The 20,483-nt window shown below is 42.2% G+C and overlaps 1 protein-coding gene across 1 annotated transcript in view; it reads left to right on the top strand.

Moving 5' to 3' along the window:
• Positions 1 to 7,421: 7,421 nt before the first annotated feature.
• bmp3 (bone morphogenetic protein 3) overlaps positions 7,422 to 20,483 on the top strand; it is a 31,467-nt gene continuing 18,405 nt past the window's right edge. Inside the window, exon 1 of the mRNA XM_036979190.2 lies at positions 7,422 to 8,134. Within this exon, the coding sequence (XP_036835085.2) occupies positions 7,852 to 8,134 (283 nt within the window). The 5' untranslated portion in view covers positions 7,422 to 7,851. The remainder of the gene's footprint in view (positions 8,135 to 20,483) is intronic.

Genomic DNA, 20,483 nt, shown 5'->3' with positions numbered 1-20,483 from the left:
TAAGTGTGTTACCTCAGACCACTACTCTACTACCACATATCTACAACACATTAAGTGTGTTCCCTCAGACCACTACTCTACTACCACATATCTACAACACATTAAGTGTGTTCCCTCAGACCACTACTCTACTACCACATATCTACAACACATTAAGTGTGTTCCCTCAGACCACTACTCTACAATACATTAAGTGTGTTACCTCAGACCACTACTCTACAATACATTAAGTGTGTTCCCTCAGACCACTACTCTACTACCACATATCTACAACACATTAAGTGTGTTACCTCAGACCACTACTCTACAATACATTAAGTGTGTTCCCTCAGACCACTACTCTACAATACATTAAGTGTGTTCCCTCAGACCACTACTCTACAACACATTAAGTGTGTTACCTCAGACCACTACTCTACAACACATTAAGTGTGTTCCCTCAGACCACTACTCTACAATACATTAAGTGTCTATATTCTACTACCACATATCTACAACACATTAAGTGTGTTCCCTCAGACCACTACTCTACTACCACATATCTACAACACATTAAGTGTCTCTACTCTACTACCACATATCTAAAACACATTAAGTGTGTTCCCTCAGACCACTACTCTACTATCACATATCTACAACACAACATCCATGCGTACGTGTTTGTAGAGTGCGTGTTTTATCATGTGCCTGTGTGTGTCTCTTCACAGTCCCCGCTGTTCAATAAGGTGAATTTAATCTGTTGTTTAAATCTGATTCTACTGTTTGCATCAGTTACCTGATGTGGAATAGAGTTCCATGTAGTCATGGCTCTATGTAGTACTGTGGAATAGAGTTCCATGTAGTCATGGCTCTATGTAGTACTGTGGAATAGAGTTCCATGTAGTCATGGCTCTATGTAGTACTGTGGAATAGAGTTCCATGTAGTCATGGCTCTATGTAGTACTGTGGAATAGAGTTCCATGTAGTCATGGCTCTATGTAGTACTGTGGAATAGAGTTCCATGTAGTCATGGCTCTATGTAGTACTGTGGAATAGAGTTCCATGTAGTCATGTCTCTATGTAGTACTGTGGAATAGAGTTCCATGTAGTCATGGCTCTATGTAGTACTGTGGAATAGAGTTCCATGTAGTCATGGCTCTATGTAGTACTGTGGAATAGAGTTCCATGTAGTCATGGCTCTATGAAGTACTGTGGAATAGAGTTCCGTGTAGTCATGGCTCTATGTAGTACTGTGGAATAGAGTTCCATGTAGTCATGGCTCTATGTAGTACTGTGGAATAGAGTTCCATGTAGTCATGGCTCTATGTAGTACTGTGCGCCTCCCATAGTCTGTTCTGGATTTGGGGACTGTGAAGAGACCTCTGGTGACATGTCTTGTGGGGTATGTATGGGTGTCTGAGCTGTGTGCCAGTAGTTTAGACAAACAGCTCTGTACATTCAGCTTGTCGATACCTCTCATAAATACAAGTAGTGATGAAGTCAATCTCTCCTCCACTTTGAGCCAGGAGAGATTGACATGCATATTATTAATATTAGATCTCAGTGTACATTTCAGGGCCAGCCGTGCTGCCCTGTTCTGAGCCAATTGTAATTTTCAGAGGTCCCTCTTTGTGGCACCTGACCACACGACTGAACAGTAGTCCAGGTGCGACAACTAGGACCTGTAGGACCTGCCTTGGTGATAGTGTTTTTAAGAAGGTAGAAACTAGGGCCTGTAGGACCTGCCTTGTTGATAGTGTTGTTAAGAAGGTAGAAACTAGGGCCTGTAGGACCTGCCTTGTTGATAGTGTTGTTAAGAAGGTAGAAACTAGGGCCTGTAGGACCTGCCCTGTTGACAGTGTTGTTAAGAAGGTAGAAACTAGGGCCTGTAGGACCTGCCTTGTTGATAGTGTTGTTAAGAAGGTAGAAACTAGGGCCTGTAGGACCTGCCTTGTTGATAGTGTTGTTAAGAAGGTAGAAACTAGGGCCTGTAGGACCTGCCCTGTTGACAGTGTTGTTAAGAAGGTAGAAACTAGGGCCTGTAGGACCTGCCTTGTTGATAGTGTTGTTAAGAAGGTAGAAACTAGGGCCTGCAGGACCTGCCTTGTTGATGGTGTTGTTAAGAAGGCAGAGCAGCACTTTATTATGGATAGACTTCTCCCCATCTTAGCTACTGTTGTATCAATATGTTTTGACCATGACAGTTTACAATCCAAGGTTACTTCAAGCAGTTTAGTCACCGCAACTTGCTACATTTCCACATTATTTACTCAAAGATTTAGTTGAGGTTTAGGATTTAGTGAATGATTTGTCCCAAATATATTTGCTTTTATTTTTTTTTAAATATTTAGGACCAACTTATCCATTCTGAAACTAACTGCAGCTCTTTGTTAAGTGTTGCAGTGATTTCACTCCCTGTAGTAGTTCATTTGTATAGTGTTGAGTCATTCGCATACATACATCGCATACATAGACACACTGGCTTTACTCAAAGCCAGTGGCTTGTCAAAGATTGAAAAAAGTAATGGGCCTAGACAGCTGCCCTGGGGAATTCCTGATTCTACCTGGATTATGTTGGAGAGGCTTCCATTAAAGAACTCCCTCTGTGTTCTGTTAGACCAGTAACTTTTTATCCACAATATAGCAGAGTGTAAAGCCATAACACATACGTTTTTCTAGCAACAGACTATGATCGATAATGTCAAAAGCCGCACTGAAGTCTAACAAAACAGCTCCCACAATTTTTTTATGATACATTTATCTCAGCCAATCATCAGTCATTTGTGTAAGTGCTGTGCTTGTTGAATGTCCTTCCCTATAAGCGTGCTGAAAGTCTGTTGTTAATTTGTTTACTGTAAAATAGCATTGTATCTGGTCAAACACCATTTTTTTTAAAGTTTAAGGGTTGGTAACAGGATGATTGGTCAGCTATTTGAGCCAGTGAACGGGGCTTTACTATTCTCAGGTAGCAGAATGACTTATGCTTCCCTCCAGGCCCGAGGGCAGACACTTTATAGTAGGTAAATAGGAGTGGCAATATCATCTGCTATTATCCTTAGTCATTTTCCATCCAAGTTGTCAGACCCCGGTGGCTTGTCATTGTTGATAGACAACAATTATTTGTTCACCTCATCCACACTCACTTTACAGAATAAAAAATTACAATGCTTGTCTTTCAGAATTTGATCAGTTATACTTGGATGTGTAGTGTCAGCGTTTGCTGCTGGCATGTCATCCCTAAGTTTGCTAATCTTGCCAATAAAAAAAAATATTAAAATAGTTGGCAATATCAGTGGGTTTTGTGATGAATGAGACATCTGATTCAATGAATGATGGAGCTGAGTTTGCCTTTTTGCCCAAAATTGAATTTAAGGTGCTCCAAAACTTTTTACCATCATTCTTTATATCATTTACCTTTGTGTCATAGAACAGTTTATTTTATTTGTATTAATTTTAGTCACGTTGTTTATACGTCATTTCAACCCCCCAAAATCTATGTGATGACGTTGACTCAATGTGGAAAAATCACTGGATTTTGATCACTCACTCTTGATCACTCTGGATGAACTGCAGAGATCTACAGCTGAGGTGGGAGACTCTGTCCATAGGACAACAATCAGTCGTATATTGCACAAATCTGGCCTTTATGGAAGAGTGACAAGAAGAAAGCCATTTCTTAAAGATATCCATAAAAAGTGTTGTTTAAAGTTTGCCACAAGCCACCTGGGAGACACACCAAACATGTGGAAGAAGGTGCTCTGGTCAGATGAAACCAAAATTGAACTTTTTGGCAACAATGCAAAACGTTATGTTTGGTGTAAAAGCAACACAGCTCATCACACTGAACACACCATCCCCACTGTCAAACATGGTGGTGGCAGCATCATGGTTTGGGCCTGCTTTTCTTCAGCAGGGACAGGGAAGATGGTTAAAATTGATGGGAAGATGGATGGAGCCAAATACAGGACCATTCTGGAAGAAAACCTGATGGAGTCTGCAAAAGACCTGAGACTGGGACGGAGATTTGTCTTCCAACAAGACAATGATCCAAAACATAAAGCAAAATCTACAATGGAATGGTTCAAAAATAAACATATCCAGGTGTTAGAATGGCCAAGTCAAAGTCCAGACCTGAATCCAATCGAGAATCTGTGGAAAGAACTGAAAACTGCTGTTCACAAATGCTCTCCATCCAACCTCACTGAGCTCGAGCTGTTTTGCAAGCAGGAATGGGAAAAAATGTCAGTCTCTCGATGTGCAAAACTGATAGAGACATACCCCAAGCGACTTACAGCTGTAATCGCAGCAAAAGGTGGCGCTACAAAGTATTAACTTAAGGGGGCTGAATAATTTTGCACGCCCAATTTTTCAGTTTTTGATTTGTTAAAAAAGTTTGAAATATCCAATAAATGTCGTTCCACTTCATGATTGTGTCCCACTTGTTGTTGATTCTTCACAAAAAAATACAGTTTTATATCTTTATGTTTGAAGCCTGAAATGTGGCAAAAGGTCGCAAAGTTCAAGGGGGCCGAATACTTTCGCAAGGCACTGTAGGTCCATGACAATATTACGTATCAATACTGGGCTATAGGTCCATGACAATAACAAGTATCAATACTGGGCTATAGGTCCATTACAATAACAAGTATCAATACTGGGCTATAGGTCCATGACAATAACATGTATCAATACTGGGCTATAGGTCCATGACAATAACACATATCAATACTGGGCTATAGGTCCATGACAATAACACGTATCAATACTGGGCTATAGGTCCATGACAACATTACGTATCAATAATGGGCTATAGGTCCATGACAATAACACGTATCAATACTGGGCTATAGGTCCATGACAATAACACGTATCAATACTGGGTTATAGGTCCATGACAATAACACGTATCAATACTGGGTTATAGGTCCATGACAATAACACGTATCAATACTGGGTTATAGGTCCATGACAATAACACGTATCAATACTGGGTTATAGGTCCATGACAATAACACGTATCAATACTGGGTTATAGGTCCATGACAATAACACATATCAATACTGGGTTATAGGTCCATGACAATAACACGTATCAATACTGGGTTATAGGTCCATGACAATAACACATATCAATACTGGGTTATAGGTCCATGACAATAACACATATCAATACTGGGTTATAGGTCCATGACAATAACACATATCAATACTGGGTTATAGGTCCATGACAATAACACGTATCAATACTGGGTTATAGGTCCATGACAATAACACATATCAATACTGGGTTATAGGTCCATGACAATAACACGTATCAATACTGGGTTATAGGTCCATGACAATAACACATATCAATACTGGGTTATAGGTCCATGACAATAACACGTATCAATACTGGGTTATAGGTCCATGACAATAACACATATCAATACTGGGTTATAGGTCCATGACAATAACACGTATCAATACTGGGTTATAGGTCCATGACAATAACACGTATCAATACTGGGTTATAGGTCCATTACAATATTACGTGGAATTTCTCTAGTCTGGAATGGAGATCATATGTATCCTAACAGAGAGAGAGATAATATTCCTCTGGAATGGAGATCATATGTATCCTAACAGAGAGAGAGATGTCCATCATGGGACGGGACGGACGGATGGGGAAATAATAATTTCCTCCCGAGTGACCCAGAACAAGACCGCAGTGACTTCACAGGAGGATGGGTAGAGGGGCAGGGTGGGAAGCCCTATCTAATACCCGTACATGGATCTGGGGTGTAGGGACGAGCTGCAGCATCCGGATCGCACCGTGATATACAGGATATACAGGCTTAGCTCTATTGAACTGGCCTAAATAGGGGAGAAAGCCTTTAATACCCAACAATAAGCCATTTCATTCAGCACCGCGCGGCCCAGACACACAGCGCGTTGCAGAAGTAGGTTTCACACGTTGACAGTTGAGATGACATGATGACTCACTCTGTATCACAACTACCAGGGGCCGTTGGTTGGAGACGTGACGAGCATCTGGTTTTCAACACCACAATAACTTAGGTGGTCCCTGTAGTAATACCCAGCTGGTCCCTGTAGTAATACCCAGCTGGTCCCTGTAGTAATACCCAGCTGGTCCCTGTAGTAATACCCAGCTGGTCCCTGTAGTAATACCCAGCTGGTCCCAGTAGTAATACCCAGCTGGTCCCTGTAGTAATACCCAGCTGGTCCCTGTAGTAATACCCAGCTGGTCCCTGTAGTAATACCCAGCTGGTCCCAGTAGTAATACCCAGCTGGTCCCAGTAGTAATACCCAGCTGGTCCCTGTAGTAATACCCAGCTGGTCCCTGTAGTAATACCCAGCTGGTCCCTGTAGTAATACCCAGCTGGTCCCAGTAGTAATACCCAGCTGGTCCCTGTAGTAATACCCAGCTGGTCCCTGTAGTAATACCCAGCTGGTCCCTGTAGTAATACCCAGCTGGTCCCAGTAGTAATACCCAGCTGGTCCCAGTAGTAATACCCAGCTGGTCCCTGTAGTAATACCCAGCTGGTCCCTGTAGTAATACCCAGCTGGTCCCAGTAGTAATACCCAGCTGGTCCCTGTAGTAATACCCAGCTGGTCCCTGTAGTAATACCCAGCTGGTCCCAGTAGTAATACCCAGCTGGTCCCAGTAGTAATACCCAGCTGGTCCCTGTAGTAATACCCAGCTGGTCCCTGTAGTAATACCCAGCTGGTCCCTGTAGTAATACCCAGCTGGTCCCAGTAGTAATACCCAGCTGGTCCCAGTTGTAAACCCAGCTGGTCCCAGTAGAAATGCCCAGCTGGTCCCTGTAGTAATACCCAGCTGGTCCCAGTAGTAATGCCCAGCTGGTCCCAATAGTAATACCCAGCTGGTCCCAGTAGTAATGCCCAGCTGGTCCCAGTAGTAATACCCAGCTGGTCCCAGTAGTAATGCCCAGCTGGTCCCAGTAGTAATACCCAGCTGGTCCCAGTAGTAATACCCAGGTGGTCCCAGTAGTAATGCCCAGCTGGTCCCAGTAGTAATACCCAGCTGGTCCTAGTAGTAATACCCCGCTGGTCCCAGTAGTAATACCCAGTTGGTCCCTGTAGTAATACCCAGCTGGTCCCTCTAGTAATACCCAGCAGGTCCCAGTAGTAATACCCAGCTGGTCCCAGTAGTAATACCCAGCTGGTCCCTCTAGTAATACCCAGCTGGTCCCTGTAGTAATACCCAGCTGGTCCCTGTAGTAATACCCAGCTGGTCCCTGTAGTAATACCCAGCTGGTCCCTGTAGTAATACCCAGCTGGTCCCAGTAGTAATACCCAGCTGGTCCCAGTAGGAATACCCAGCTGGTCCCAGTAGTAATACCCAGCTGGTCCCAGTAGTAATACCCAGCTGGTCCCAGTAGCCATATATATTACCAAGCACAACATCCTTCACCTTCAATGAAAGCTCAGAACGGGGATGATTGGCTGTCGATGGAGAGATCTGCCCAGATCTGAACAAAACCAAGAGCTGCTGCCCTCTTCAACACTATTAGCTATTACTTCGAACTGGGAAGAGGGAGTCCTTATTCACTCAACCGAGAGAGAGGGAGAGATCATCTTTGATATAACTTTTCAACTGCACGGCAGACAGAGTGGAGCGCGCTGCAGGAGCACAGCGCACTGTCCGTTTTGTTACCTCTTCTTTGTTTCTTTTAGTGAGTGTCGAGCTTTTCAGGTGATTTTTAAACAAATGAACACTGGTCGAATCTTAAGGTGATGCCACCTATTTTCACTCTTAAGAAGACCTGGGACACGCGCTCTGAGTGGGATACTAAGACCAGCAAGTTATTCTGACTGAACGTGTCCACCACTATTCTCACTGGGAACATGGCTCTCTGTCCGCAGTTACTGCTGCTGCTCGGATGGAGCTATCTATTCGGTGGATATTGCGCGATGTTGAAAGATCATTTCACTGGTTTGAAAAGAAAAGGTGAATCTGGGCACTCAGGTGCCCCCCTGGGGGACAAAGACCGCTCAGAGAAGAATGAGCAAGACCTGCTTTTACAGGATACTATGACGGAACACATGCAGATGCTTTACGACAAATACAACCGTGCAGGATTTCCTTTCAAGGATGGGAATACTGTCCGCAGCTTTAAAGCGCATTGGGGTAAATCTAATTAAATATGTATTTGTCTCATGCCGAATTTAACGAATGTAGACTTAACAATGATATTCTTGCTTAGAAGCCTTTCACAACTATGTAGAGTTACATGAATGTAATTAAAAAATATATATGAGCACAAGAGGAATAAAATACACAATAATCCAACATGTGAGCCAAATTGGTTGAATCAACGTTGTTTCCAACGTCTTTTCAACCCCCCCAATATATATGTGATGACGTTGAACTAACATGGAGAACTAATTGAATTTGCAAAAAGTAATCAACATTAGCGCATTTCATATTTTTTAACGTAGATCCAAGAGTTAAATTGTTTGCTGATTTCAAGTTCGTTTACAACTCAACCAAATGTAAAACAAAACTAGACATTGAATTGATTGATGTCTGTGCCCTGTGGGATGGAACTATACAGGGAGTACCAGTACCAGATCAATGAGGTAGATATGTACATGAAGGCAGGGTAAAGTGACTAGGCATCAGGATAGATAATAATAAGGTATTTGAGGTAGATATGTACATGAAGGTAAAGTGACTAGACATCAGGATAGATAATACTAATGTATTTAAGGTAGATATGTACATGAAGGCAGGGTAAAGTGACTAGGCATCAGGATAGATAATAAGGTATTTGAGGTAGATATGTACATGAAGGCAGGGTAAATTGGCTACACATCAGGATATATAATAATAAGGTATTTGAGGTAGATATGTACATGAAGGCAGGGTAAAGTGACTAGACAGGATAGATAATAATGTATTTGAGGTAGATATGTACATGAAGGCAGGGTAAAGAGACTAGGCATCAGGATAGATAATAAGGTATTTGAGGTAGATATGTATATGAAGGCAGGGTAAAGAGACTAGGCATCAGGATAGATAATAAGGTATTTGAGGTAGATATGTATATGAAGGCAGGGTAAAGTGACTAGACAGGATAGATAATAATGTATTTGAGGTAGATATGTACATGAAGGCAGGGTAAAGAGACTAGGCATCAGGATAGATAATAAGGTATTTGAGGTAGATATGTATATGACGGCAGGGTAAAGAGACTAGGCATCAGGATAGATGATAAGGTATTTGAGGTAGATATGTATATGAAGGCAGGGTAAAGTGACTAGGCATCAGGATAGATAATACTTAGGTATTTGAGGTAGATATGTACATGAAGGCAGGGTAAAGTGACTAGACATCAGGATAGATAATAATAAGGTATTTGCGGTAGATATGTTACATGACGGTAAAGTGACTAGACATCAGGATAGATAATACTAATGTATTTAAGGTAGATATGTACATGAAGGCAGGGTAAAGTGACTAGACATCAGGATAGATAATAATGTATTTGAGGTAGATATGTACATGAAGGCAGGGTAAAGTGGCTAGACATCAGGATAGATAATAATAAGGTATTTGAGGTAGATATGTACATGAAGGCAGGGTAAAGTGACTAGGCATCAGGATAGATAATAATAAGGTATTAGAGGTAGATATGTACATGAAGGCAGGGTAAAGTGACTAGGCATCAGGATATATAATAATAAGGTATTTGAGGTAGATATGTACATGAAGGCAGGGTAAAGTGACTAGGCATCAGGATAGATAATAATGTATTTGAGGTAGATATGTACATGAAGGCAGGGTAAAGTGACTAGACATCAGGATATATAATAATAATGTATTTGAGGTAGATATGTACATGAAGGTAAAGAGACTAGGCATCAGGATCGATAATAAGGTATTTGAGGTAGATATGTACATGAAGGCAGGGTAAAGTGACTAGGCATCAGGATAGATAATAATGTATTTGAGGTAGATATGTACATGAAGGCAGGGTAAAGTGACTAGGCATCAGGATAGATAATAATAAGGTATTTGAGGTAGATATGTACATGAAGGTAAAGAGACTAGGCATCAGGATCGATAATAAGGTATTTGAGGTAGATATGTACATGAAGGCAGGGTAAAGTGACTAGGCATCAGGATAGATAATAAGGTATTTGAGGTAGATATGTACATGAAGGCAGGGTAAAGTGACTAGGCATCAGGATAGATAATAATGTATTTGAGGTAGATATGTACATGAAGGCAGGGTAAAGTGACTAGACATCAGGATAGATAATAATGTATTTGAGGTAGATATGTACATGAAGGCAGGGTAAAGTGACTAGGCATCAGGATAGATAATAATAAGAGTAAAATAAAGAACAGAGTAACAACAGCAAATTATTAGTGTGAATGTGTGTTTGTGCGTGTCTAGTGTATGTGAATGTGTGTGGGTTTTGTGTGAATGTGTGTATATAGTGTATGTGAATGTGTGTGGGTTTTGTGTGAATGTGTGTATATAGTGTATGTGAATGTGTGTGGGTTTTGTGTGAATGTGTGTATATAGTGTGTGTGAATGTGTGTGGGTTTTGTGTGAATGTGTGTATATAGTGTATGTGAATGTGTGTATATAGTGTATGTGAATGTGTGTGGGTTTTGTGTGAATGTGTGTGGGTTTTGTGTGAATGTGTGTATATAGTGTGTGTGAATGTGTGTATATAGTGTGTGTGTTGTCGGTATGAATGTGTGTTTGTGCGTGTCTAGTGTATGTGAATGTGTGTGGGTTTTGTGTGAATGTGCGTATATAGTGTGTGTGTGTGTTGTCGGTATGAGTGTGTGTTTGTGCGTGTCTAGTGTATGTGAATGTGTGTGGGTTTTGTGTGAATGTGTGTATATAGTGTGTGTGAATGTGTGTATATAGTGTGTGTGTGTGTTGTCGGTATGAGTGTGTGTTTGTGCGTGTCTAGTGTATGTGAATGTGTGTGGGTTTTGTGTGAATGTGCGTATATAGTGTGTGTGTGTGTTGTCGGTATGAGTGTGTGTTTGTGCGTGTCTAGTGTGTGTGAATGTGTGTGGGTTTTGTGTGAATGTGTGTATATAGTGTATGTGAATGTGTGTGGGTTTTGTGTGAATGTGTGTATATAGTGTATGTGAATGTGTGTGGGTTTTGTGTGAATGTGTGTATATAGTGTGTGTGAATGTGTGTGGGTTTTGTGTGAATGTGTGTATATAGTGTGTGTGAATGTGTGTGGGTTTTGTGTGAATGTGTGTATATAGTGTGTGTGAATGTGCGTATCTAGTGTGTGTGAATGTGTGTGGGTTTTGTGTGAATGTGTGTAATAGTGTATGTGAATGTGTGTGGGTTTTGTGTGAATGTGTGTATATAGTGTGTGTGTGTTGTCGGTATGAGTGTGTGTTTGTGCGTGTCTAGTGTATGTGAATGTGTGTGGGTTTTGTGTGAATGTGTGTATATAGTGTGTGTGAATGTGCGTATCTAGTGTGTGGGTTTTGTGTGAATGTGTGTATATAGTGTATGTGAATGTGTGTGGGTTTTGTGTGAATGTGTGTGGGTTTTGTGTGAATGTGTGTGGGTTTTGTGTGAATGTGTGTATATAGTGTGTGTGTATATATATATAGTGAACAAGCATTAGGAACAACTGCTCTTTCCATGACAGATTGACCAGGTGAATCCAGGTGAAAGTTATGACCCCTTATTGATGTCACTTGTGAAATTCACTTCAATCAGTGTAGATGAAGGGGAGGAGACAGGTTAAAGAAGGATTTTTAAGCCTTGAGACAATTGAGACATGGATTGTGTGTTTGTGCCATTCAGAGGGTGAATGGGCAAGACAAAATATTGAAGTGCATTTGAACGGGGTATGGTAGTAGGTGCCAGGTGCACCGGTTTGAGTGTGTCAAGAACTGCAACGCTGCTGGGATTGTCATGCTGAACAGTTAACCTTGTGTATCAAGAATGGTCCACCACCCAAAAGACAACTTGTCCAGCCAACTTGATACAACTGTGGGAAGCATTGGAGTCAACATGGGTCAGCATCTCTGTGGAACGATTTAGAGACCTTGTAGAGTCCCCGCCCTGACGGATTGATGCTGTTATGCAACTCGATATTAGGAAGGTGTTTGTATAGTTGGGACTATAAAGCACCTGTTGATCCAAAGCCCAACCACTAAGCCCATTACCCAAACGGAACGGCTGCTTCACCTGTTGTTTAGTAGCCTAGGGAAATGAACGGCTGTTTCACCTGTTGTTTAGTAGCCTAGGGAAATGAACGGCTGTTTCACCTGTTGTTTAGTAACCTAGGGAAATGAACGGCTGTTTCACCTGTTGTTTAGTAGCCTAGGGAAATGAACGGCTGTTTCACCTGTTGTTTAGTAGCCTAGGGAAATTAACGGCTGTTTCACCTGTTGTTTAGTAACCTAGGGAAATTAACGGCTGTTTCACCTGTTGTTTAGTAGCCTAGGGAAATGAACGGCTGTTTCACCTGTTGTTTAGTAACCTAGGGAAATGAACGGCTGTTTCACCTGTTGTTTAGTAGCCTAGGGAAATGAACAGCTGTTTCTCAGGTTGTTTAGTAGCCTTGGAAAATGAACGGCTGTTTCACTTGTTGTTTAGTAGCCTAGGGAAATGAACGGCTGTTTCACCTGTTGTTTAGTAACCTAGGGAAATGAACGGCTGTTTCACCTGTTGTTTAGTAGCCTAGGGAAATGAACGGCTGTTTCACCTGTTGTTTAGTAACCTAGGGAAATGAACGGCTGTTTCACCTGTTGTTTAGTAGCCTAGGGAAATGAACGGCTGTTTCACCTGTTGTTTAGTAACCTAGGGAAATGAACGGCTGTTTCACCTGTTGTTTAGTAACCTAGGGAAATGAACGGCTGTTTCACCTGTTGTTTAGTAGCCTAGAGAAATGACCTGCTGTTTCTCAGATTGTTTAGTAGCCTTGGAAAATGAACGGCTGTTTCACCTGTTGTTTAGTAGCCTAGGGAAATGAACGGCTGTTTCACCTGTTGTTTAGTAGCCTAGGGAAATGAACGGCTGTTTCACCTGTTGTTTAGTAGCCAAGGGAAATGAACGGCTGTTTCACCTGTTGTTTAGTAGCCTAGGGAAATGAACGGCTGTTTCACCTGTTGTTTAGTAACCTAGGGAAATGAACGGCTGTTTCACCTGTTGTTTAGTAACCTAGGGAAACGAACGGCTGTTTCACCTGTTGTTTAGTAGCCTAGGGAAATGAACGGCTGTTTCACCTGTTGTTTAGTAGCCAAGGGAAAGGAACGGCTGTTTCACCTGTTGTTTAGTAGCCTAGGGAAATGATTGGCTGTTTCACCTGTTGTTTAGTAGCCTAGGGAAATGAACGGCTGTTTCACCTGTTGTTTAGTAGCCTAGGGAAATGAACGGCTGTTTCACCTGTTGTTTAGTAACCTAGGGAAATGAACTGCTGTTTCACCTGTTGTTTAGTAGCCTAGGGAAATGAACGGCTGTTTCACCTGTTGTTTAGTAGCCTAGGGAAATGAACTGCTGTTTCACCTGTTGTTTAGTAACCTAGGGAAATGAACGGCTGTTTCACCTGTTGTTTAGTAGCCTAGGGAAATGAACGGCTGTTTCACCTGTTGTTTAGTAACCTAGGGAAATGAACGGCTGTTTCACCTGTTGTTTAGTAGCCTAGGGAAATTAAAGGCTGTTTCACCTGTTGTTTAGTAACCTAGGGAAATTAACGGCTGTTTCACCTGTTCTTTAGTAACCTAGGGAAATGAACGGCTGTTTCACCTGTTGTTTAGTAACCTAGGGAAATGAACGGCTGTTCCACCTGTTGTTTAGTAGCCTAGGGAAATTAACGGCTGTTTCACCTGTTGTTTAGTAACCTAGGGAAATGAACGGCTGTTTCACCTGTTGTTTAGTAGCCTAGGGAAATGAACGGCTGTTTCACCTGTTGTTTAGTAACCTAGGGAAATGAACGGCTGTTTCACCTGTTGTTTAGTAACCTAGGGAAACGAACGGCTGTTTCACCTGTTCTTTAGTAACCTAGGGAAATGAACGGCTGTTTCACCTGTTGTTTAGTAACCTAGGGAAATGAACGGCTGTTTCACCTGTTCTTTAGTAACCTAGGGAAATGAATGGCTGTTTCTCAGGTTGTTTAGTAGTCTAGGGAAATGAACGGCTGTTTCACCTGTTGTTTAGTAGCCTAGGGAAATGAACGGCTGTTTCACCTGTTGTTTAGTAGCCTAGGGAAATGAACGGCTGTTTCACCTGTTGTTTAGCCTTAACCCTAACCCTAACCCTAGGGAAATGGTTTGGACTAACAGTATCCTTCAAGCCTGTTATACATTTTTGTGTCTGTGTTTATGGGTGAGTAGCCAATGATAGGACAGGTCACTTGTGTCTGTGTTTATGGGTGAGTAGCCAATGATACGACAGGTCATTTGTGTCTGTGTTTATGGGTGAGTAGCCAATGATAGGACAGGTCATTTGTGTCTGTGTTTATGGGTGAGTAGCCAATGATAGGACAGGTCAATTGTGTCATTGTTTATGGGTGAGTAGCCAATGATAGGACAGGTCATTTGTGTTTATGGGTGAGTAGCCAATGATAGGACAGGTCATTTGTGTCTGTGTTTATGGGTGAGTAGCCAATAATAGGACAGGTCATTTGTGTCTGTGTTTATGGGTGAGTAGCCAATGATATGACAGGTCATTTGTGTCTGTGTTTATGGGTGAGTAGCCAATGATAGGACAGGTCATTTGTGTCTGTGTTTATGGGTGAGTATCCAATGATAGGACAGGTCATTTGTGTCTGTGTTTATGGGTGAGTAGCCAATGATAGGACAAGTCATTTGTGTCTGTGTTTATGGGTGAGTATCCAATGATAGGACAGGTCAATTGTGTCATTGTTTATGGGTGAGTAGCCAATGATAGGACAGGTCATTTGTGTTTATGGGTGAGTAGCCAATGATAGGACAGCTCATCTGTGTTTGTGTTTATGGGTGAGTAGCCAATGATACGACAGGTCATTTGTGTCATTGTTTATGGGTGAGTAGCCAATGATAGGACAGGTCATTTGTGTTTATGGGTGAGTAGCCAATGATAGGACAGGTCATCTGTGTTTATGGGTGAGTAGCCAATGATAGGACAGGTCATGTGTGTTTATGGGTGAGTAGCCAATGATAGGACAGGTCATTTGTGTCTCTGTTTATGGGTGAGTAGCCAATGAAAGGACAGGTAATTTGTGTATGTGTTTATGGGTGAGTAGCCAATGATAGGACAGGTCATTTGTGTATGTGTTTATGGGTGAGTACCCAATGATAGAACAGGTCATTTGTGCCTGTGTTTATGGGTGAGTAGCCAATGATAGGACAGCTCATCTGTGTTTATGGGTGAGTAGCCAGTGATAGTACAGGTCATTTGTGTTTATGGGTGAGTAGCCAATGATAGGACAGGTAATTTGTGTTTATGGGTGAGTAGCCAATGATAGGACAGGTCATCTGTGTTTATGGGTGAGTAGCCAATGATAGGACAGGTCATTTGTGTTTATGGGTGAGTAGCCAATGATAGGACAGGTAATTTGTGTTTATGGGTGAGTAGCCAATGATAGGACAGCTCATCTGTGTTTATGGGTGAGTAGCCAGTGATAGTACAGGTCATTTGTGTTTATGGGTGAGTAGCCAATGATAGGACAGGTAATTTGTGTTTATGGGTGAGTAGCCAATGATAGGACAGGTCATCTGTGTTTATGGGTGAGTAGCCAATGATAGGACAGGTCATTTGTGTTTATGGGTGAGTAGCCAATGATAGGACAGGTAATTTGTGTTTATGGGTGAGTAGCCAATGATAGGACGGGGCGTTTGTGTTTATGGGTGAGTAGACAATGATAGGACAGGTCTTTTGTGTTTATGGGTGAGTAGCCAATGATAGGACAGGTCATTTGTGTTTATGGGTGAGTAGCCAATGATAGGACAGGTCATTTGTGTTTATGGGTGAGTAGCCAATGATAGGACAGGTAATCTGTGTTCATGGGTAAGTAGCCAATGATAGGACAGGTCATCTGTGTCTGTGCTTATGGGTGAGTAGCCAATGATAGGACAGGTCATTTGTGTCTGTGTTTATGGGTGAGTAGTCAATGATAGGACAGGTCATCTGTGTTTCTGGGTGAGTAGCCAATGATAGGACAGGTCATTTGTATCTGTGTTTATGGGTGAGTAGCCAATGATAGGACAGGTCATCTGTGTTTATGGGTGAGTAGCCAATGCTAGGACAGGTCATCTGTGTTCATGGGTGAGTAGCCAATGATAGGACCGTTCATTTGTGTCTGTGTTTATGGGTGAGTAACCAATGATAGGACAGGTCATTTGTGTCTGTGTTTATGGGTGAGTAGCCAATGATAGGACAGCTCATCTGTGTTTATGGGTGAGTAGCCAATGATAGGACAGGTCATTTGTGTATGTGTTTATGGGTGAGTAGCCAATGATAGGACAGGTCATTTGTGTCTGTGTTTATGGGTGAGTAGCCAATGATAGGACATGTCATTTGTGTTTATGGGTGAGTAGCCAATGATAGGACAGGTCATTTGTGTTTATGGGTGAGTAGCCAATGATAGGACAGGCCATCTGTGTTTATGGGTGAGTAGCCAATGATAGGACAGGTCATTTGTGTTTATGGGTGAGTAGCCAATGATAGGACAGGTCATTTGTGTTTATGGGTGAGTAGCCAATGATAGGACAGGGCATTTGTGTTTATGGGTGAGTAGCCAATGATAGGACAGGTCATTTGTGTTTATGGGTGAGTAGCCAATGATAGGACAGGTAATCTGTGTTTATGGGTGAGTAGCCAATGATAGGACAGGTCATCTGTGTCTGTGTTTATGGGTGAGTAGCCAATGATAGGACAGGTCATCTGTGTCTTTGGTTATGGGTGAGTAGCCAATGATAGAACAGGTCATTTGTGTCTGTGTTTATGGGTGAGTAGTCAATGATAGGACAGGTCATCTGTGTTTCTTGGTGAGTAGCCAATGATAGGACAGGTCATTTGTAGCTGTGTTTATGGGTGAGTAGCCAATGATAGGACAGGTCATCTGTGTTTATGGGTGAGTAACCAATGCTAGGACAGGTCATCTGTGTTTATGGGTGAGTAGCCAATGATAGGACAGGTCATTTGTGTTTATGGGTGAGTAGCCAATGATAGGACAGGCCATCTGTGTTTATGGGTGAGTAGCCAATGATAGGACAGGTCATTTGTGTTTATGGGTGAGAAGCCAATGATTTGACAGGTCATTTGTGTCTGTGTTTATGGGTGAGTAACCAATGATAGGACAGGTCATTTGTGTCTGTGTTTATGGGTGAGTAGCCAATGATAGGACAGCTCATCTGTGTTTATGGGTGAGTAGCCAATGATATGACATGTCATTTGTGTTTATGGGTGAGTAGCCAATGATAGGACAGGTCATTTGTGTTTATGGGTGAGTAGCCAATGATAGGACAGGCCTTCTGTGTTTATGGGTGAGTAGCCAATGATAGGACAGGTCATTTGTGTTTATGGGTGAGTAGCCAATGATAGGACAGGTAATTTGTATTTATGGGTGAGTAGCCAATGATAGGACGGGGCGTTTGTGTTTATGGGTGAGTAGCCAATGATAGGACAGGTCATTTGTGTTTATGGGTGAGTAGCCAATGATAGGACAGGTCATTTGTGTTTATGGGTGAGTAGCCAATGATAGGACAGGTAATTTGTGTTTATGGGTGAGTAGCCAATGATAGGACAGGTAATCTGTGTTCATGGGTGAGTAGCCAATGATAGGACAGGTCATCTGTGTCTGTGTTTATGGGTGAGTAGCCAATGATAGGACAGGTCATTTGTGTCTGTGTTTATGGGTGAGTAGTCAATGATAGGACAGGTCATCTGTGTTTCTGGGTGAGTAGCCAATGATAGGACAGGTCATTTGTATCTGTGTTTATGGGTGAGTAGCCAATGATAGGACAGGTCATCTGTGTTTATGGGTGAGTAGCCAATGCTAGGACAGGTCATCTGTGTTTATGGGTGAGTAGCCAATGATAGGACAGTTCATTTGTGTCTGTGTTTATGGGTGAGTAACCAATGATAGGACAGGTCATTTGTGTCTGTGTTTATGGGTGAGTAGCCAATGATAGGACAGCTCATCTGTGTTTATGGGTGAGTAGCCAATGATAGGACAGGTCATTGGTGTATGTGTTTATGGGTGAGTAGCCAATGATAGGACAGGTCATTTGTGTCTGTGTTTATGGGTGAGTAGCCAATGATAGGACAGCTCATCTGTGTTTATGGGTGAGTAGCCAATGATAGGACATGTCATTTGTGTTTATGGGTGATTAGCCAATGATAGGACAGGTCATTTGTGTTTATGGGTGAGTAGCCAATGATAGGACAGGCCATCTGTGTTTATGGGTGAGTAGCCAATGATAGGACAGGTCATTTGTGTTTATGGGTGAGTAGCCAATGATAGGACAGGTCATTTGTGTTCATGGGTGAGTAGCCAATGATAGGACAGGGCATTTGTGTTTATGGGTGAGTAGCCAATGATAGGACAGGTCATTTGTGTTTATGGGTGAGTAGCCAATGATAGGACAGGTAATCTGTGTTTATGGGTGAGTAGCCAATGATAGGACAGGTCATTTGTGTATGTGTTTATGGGTGAGTAGCCAGTGATAGGACAGGTCATTTGTGTCTGTGTTTATGGGTGAGTATCCAATGATAGGACAGCTCATCTGTGTTTATGGGTGAGTAGCCAATGATACGACAGGTCATTTGTGTCATTGTTTATGGGTGAGTAGCCAATGATAGGACAGGTCATTTGTGTTTATGGGTGAGTAGCCAATGATAGGACAGGTCATCTGTGTTTATGGGTGAGTAGCCAATGATAGGACAGGTCATGTGTGTTTATGGGTGAGTAGCCAATGATAGGACAGGTCATTTGTGTCTCTGTTTATGGGTGAGTAGCCAATGAAAGGACAGGTAATTTGTGTATGTGTTTATGGGTGAGTAGCCAATGATAGGACAGGTCATTTGTGTATGTGTTTATGGGTGAGTACCCAATGATAGAACAGGTCATTTGTGCCTGTGTTTATGGGTGAGTAGACAATGATAGGACAGCTCATCTGTGTTTATGGGTGAGTAGCCAGTGATAGTACAGGTCATTTGTGTTTATGGGTGAGTAGCCAATGATAGGACAGGTAATTTGTGTTTATGGGTGAGTAGCCAATGATAGGACAGGTCATCTGTGTTTATGGGTGAGAAGCCAATGATAGGACAGGTCATTTGTGTTTATGGGTGAGTAGCCAATGATAGGACAGGTAATTTGTGTTTATGGGTGAGTAGCCAATGATAGGACGGGGCGTTTGTGTTTATGGGTGAGTAGACAATGATAGGACAGGTCATTTGTGTTTATGGGTGAGTAGCCAATGATAGGACAGGTCATTTGTGTTTATGGGTGAGTAGCCAATGATAGGACAGGTCATTTGTGTTTATGGGTGAGTAGCCAATGATAGGACAGGTAATCTGTGTTCATGGGTGAGTAGCCAATGATAGGACAGGTCATCTGTGTCTGTGCTTATGGGTGAGTAGCCAATGATAGGACAGGTCATGTGTGTCTGTGTTTATGGGTGAGTAGTCAATGATAGGACAGGTCATCTGTGTTTCTGGGTGAGTAGCCAATGATAGGACAGGTCATTTGTATCTGTGTTTATGGGTGAGTAGCCAATGATAGGACAGGTCATCTGTGTTTATGGGTGAGTAGCCAATGCTAGGACAGGTCATCTGTGTTCATGGGTGAGTAGCCAATGATAGGACCGTTCATTTGTGTCTGTGTTTATGGGTGAGTAACCAATGATAGGACAGGTCATTTGTGTCTGTGTTTATGGGTGAGTAGCCAATGATAGGACAGCTCATCTGTGTTTATGGGTGAGTAGCCAATGATAGGACAGGTCATTTGTGTATGTGTTTATGGGTGAGTAGCCAATGATAGGACAGGTCATTTGTGTCTGTGTTTATGGGTGAGTAGCCAATGATAGGACATGTCATTTGTGTTTATGGGTGAGTAGCCAATGATAGGACAGGTCATTTGTGTTTATGGGTGAGTAGCCAATGATAGGACAGGCCATCTGTGTTTATGGGTGAGTAGCCAATGATAGGACAGGTCATTTGTGTTTATGGGTGAGTAGCCAATGATAGGACAGGTCATTTGTGTTTATGGGTGAGTAGCCAATGATAGGACAGGGCATTTGTGTTTATGGGTGAGTAGCCAATGATAGGACAGGTAATTTGTGTTTATGGGTGAGTAGCCAATGATAGGACAGGTAATCTGTGTTTATGGGTGAGTAGCCAATGATAGGACAGGTCATCTGTGTCTGTGTTTATGGGTGAGTAGCCAATGATAGGACAGGTCATCTGTGTCTTTGGTTATGGGTGAGTAGCCAATGATAGAACAGGTCATTTGTGTCTGTGTTTATGGGTGAGTAGTCAATGATAGGACAGGTC

This window comes from Oncorhynchus mykiss, chromosome 6 (genome assembly GCF_057628025.1).
Source record: "Oncorhynchus mykiss isolate SJ-2025 chromosome 6, ASM5762802v1, whole genome shotgun sequence".
Taxonomy (NCBI): Eukaryota; Metazoa; Chordata; class Actinopteri; order Salmoniformes; family Salmonidae; genus Oncorhynchus; species Oncorhynchus mykiss.
Note: the sequence above shows the minus strand (reverse complement) of the source record. Positions and strands in the feature narration are given on the sequence as shown.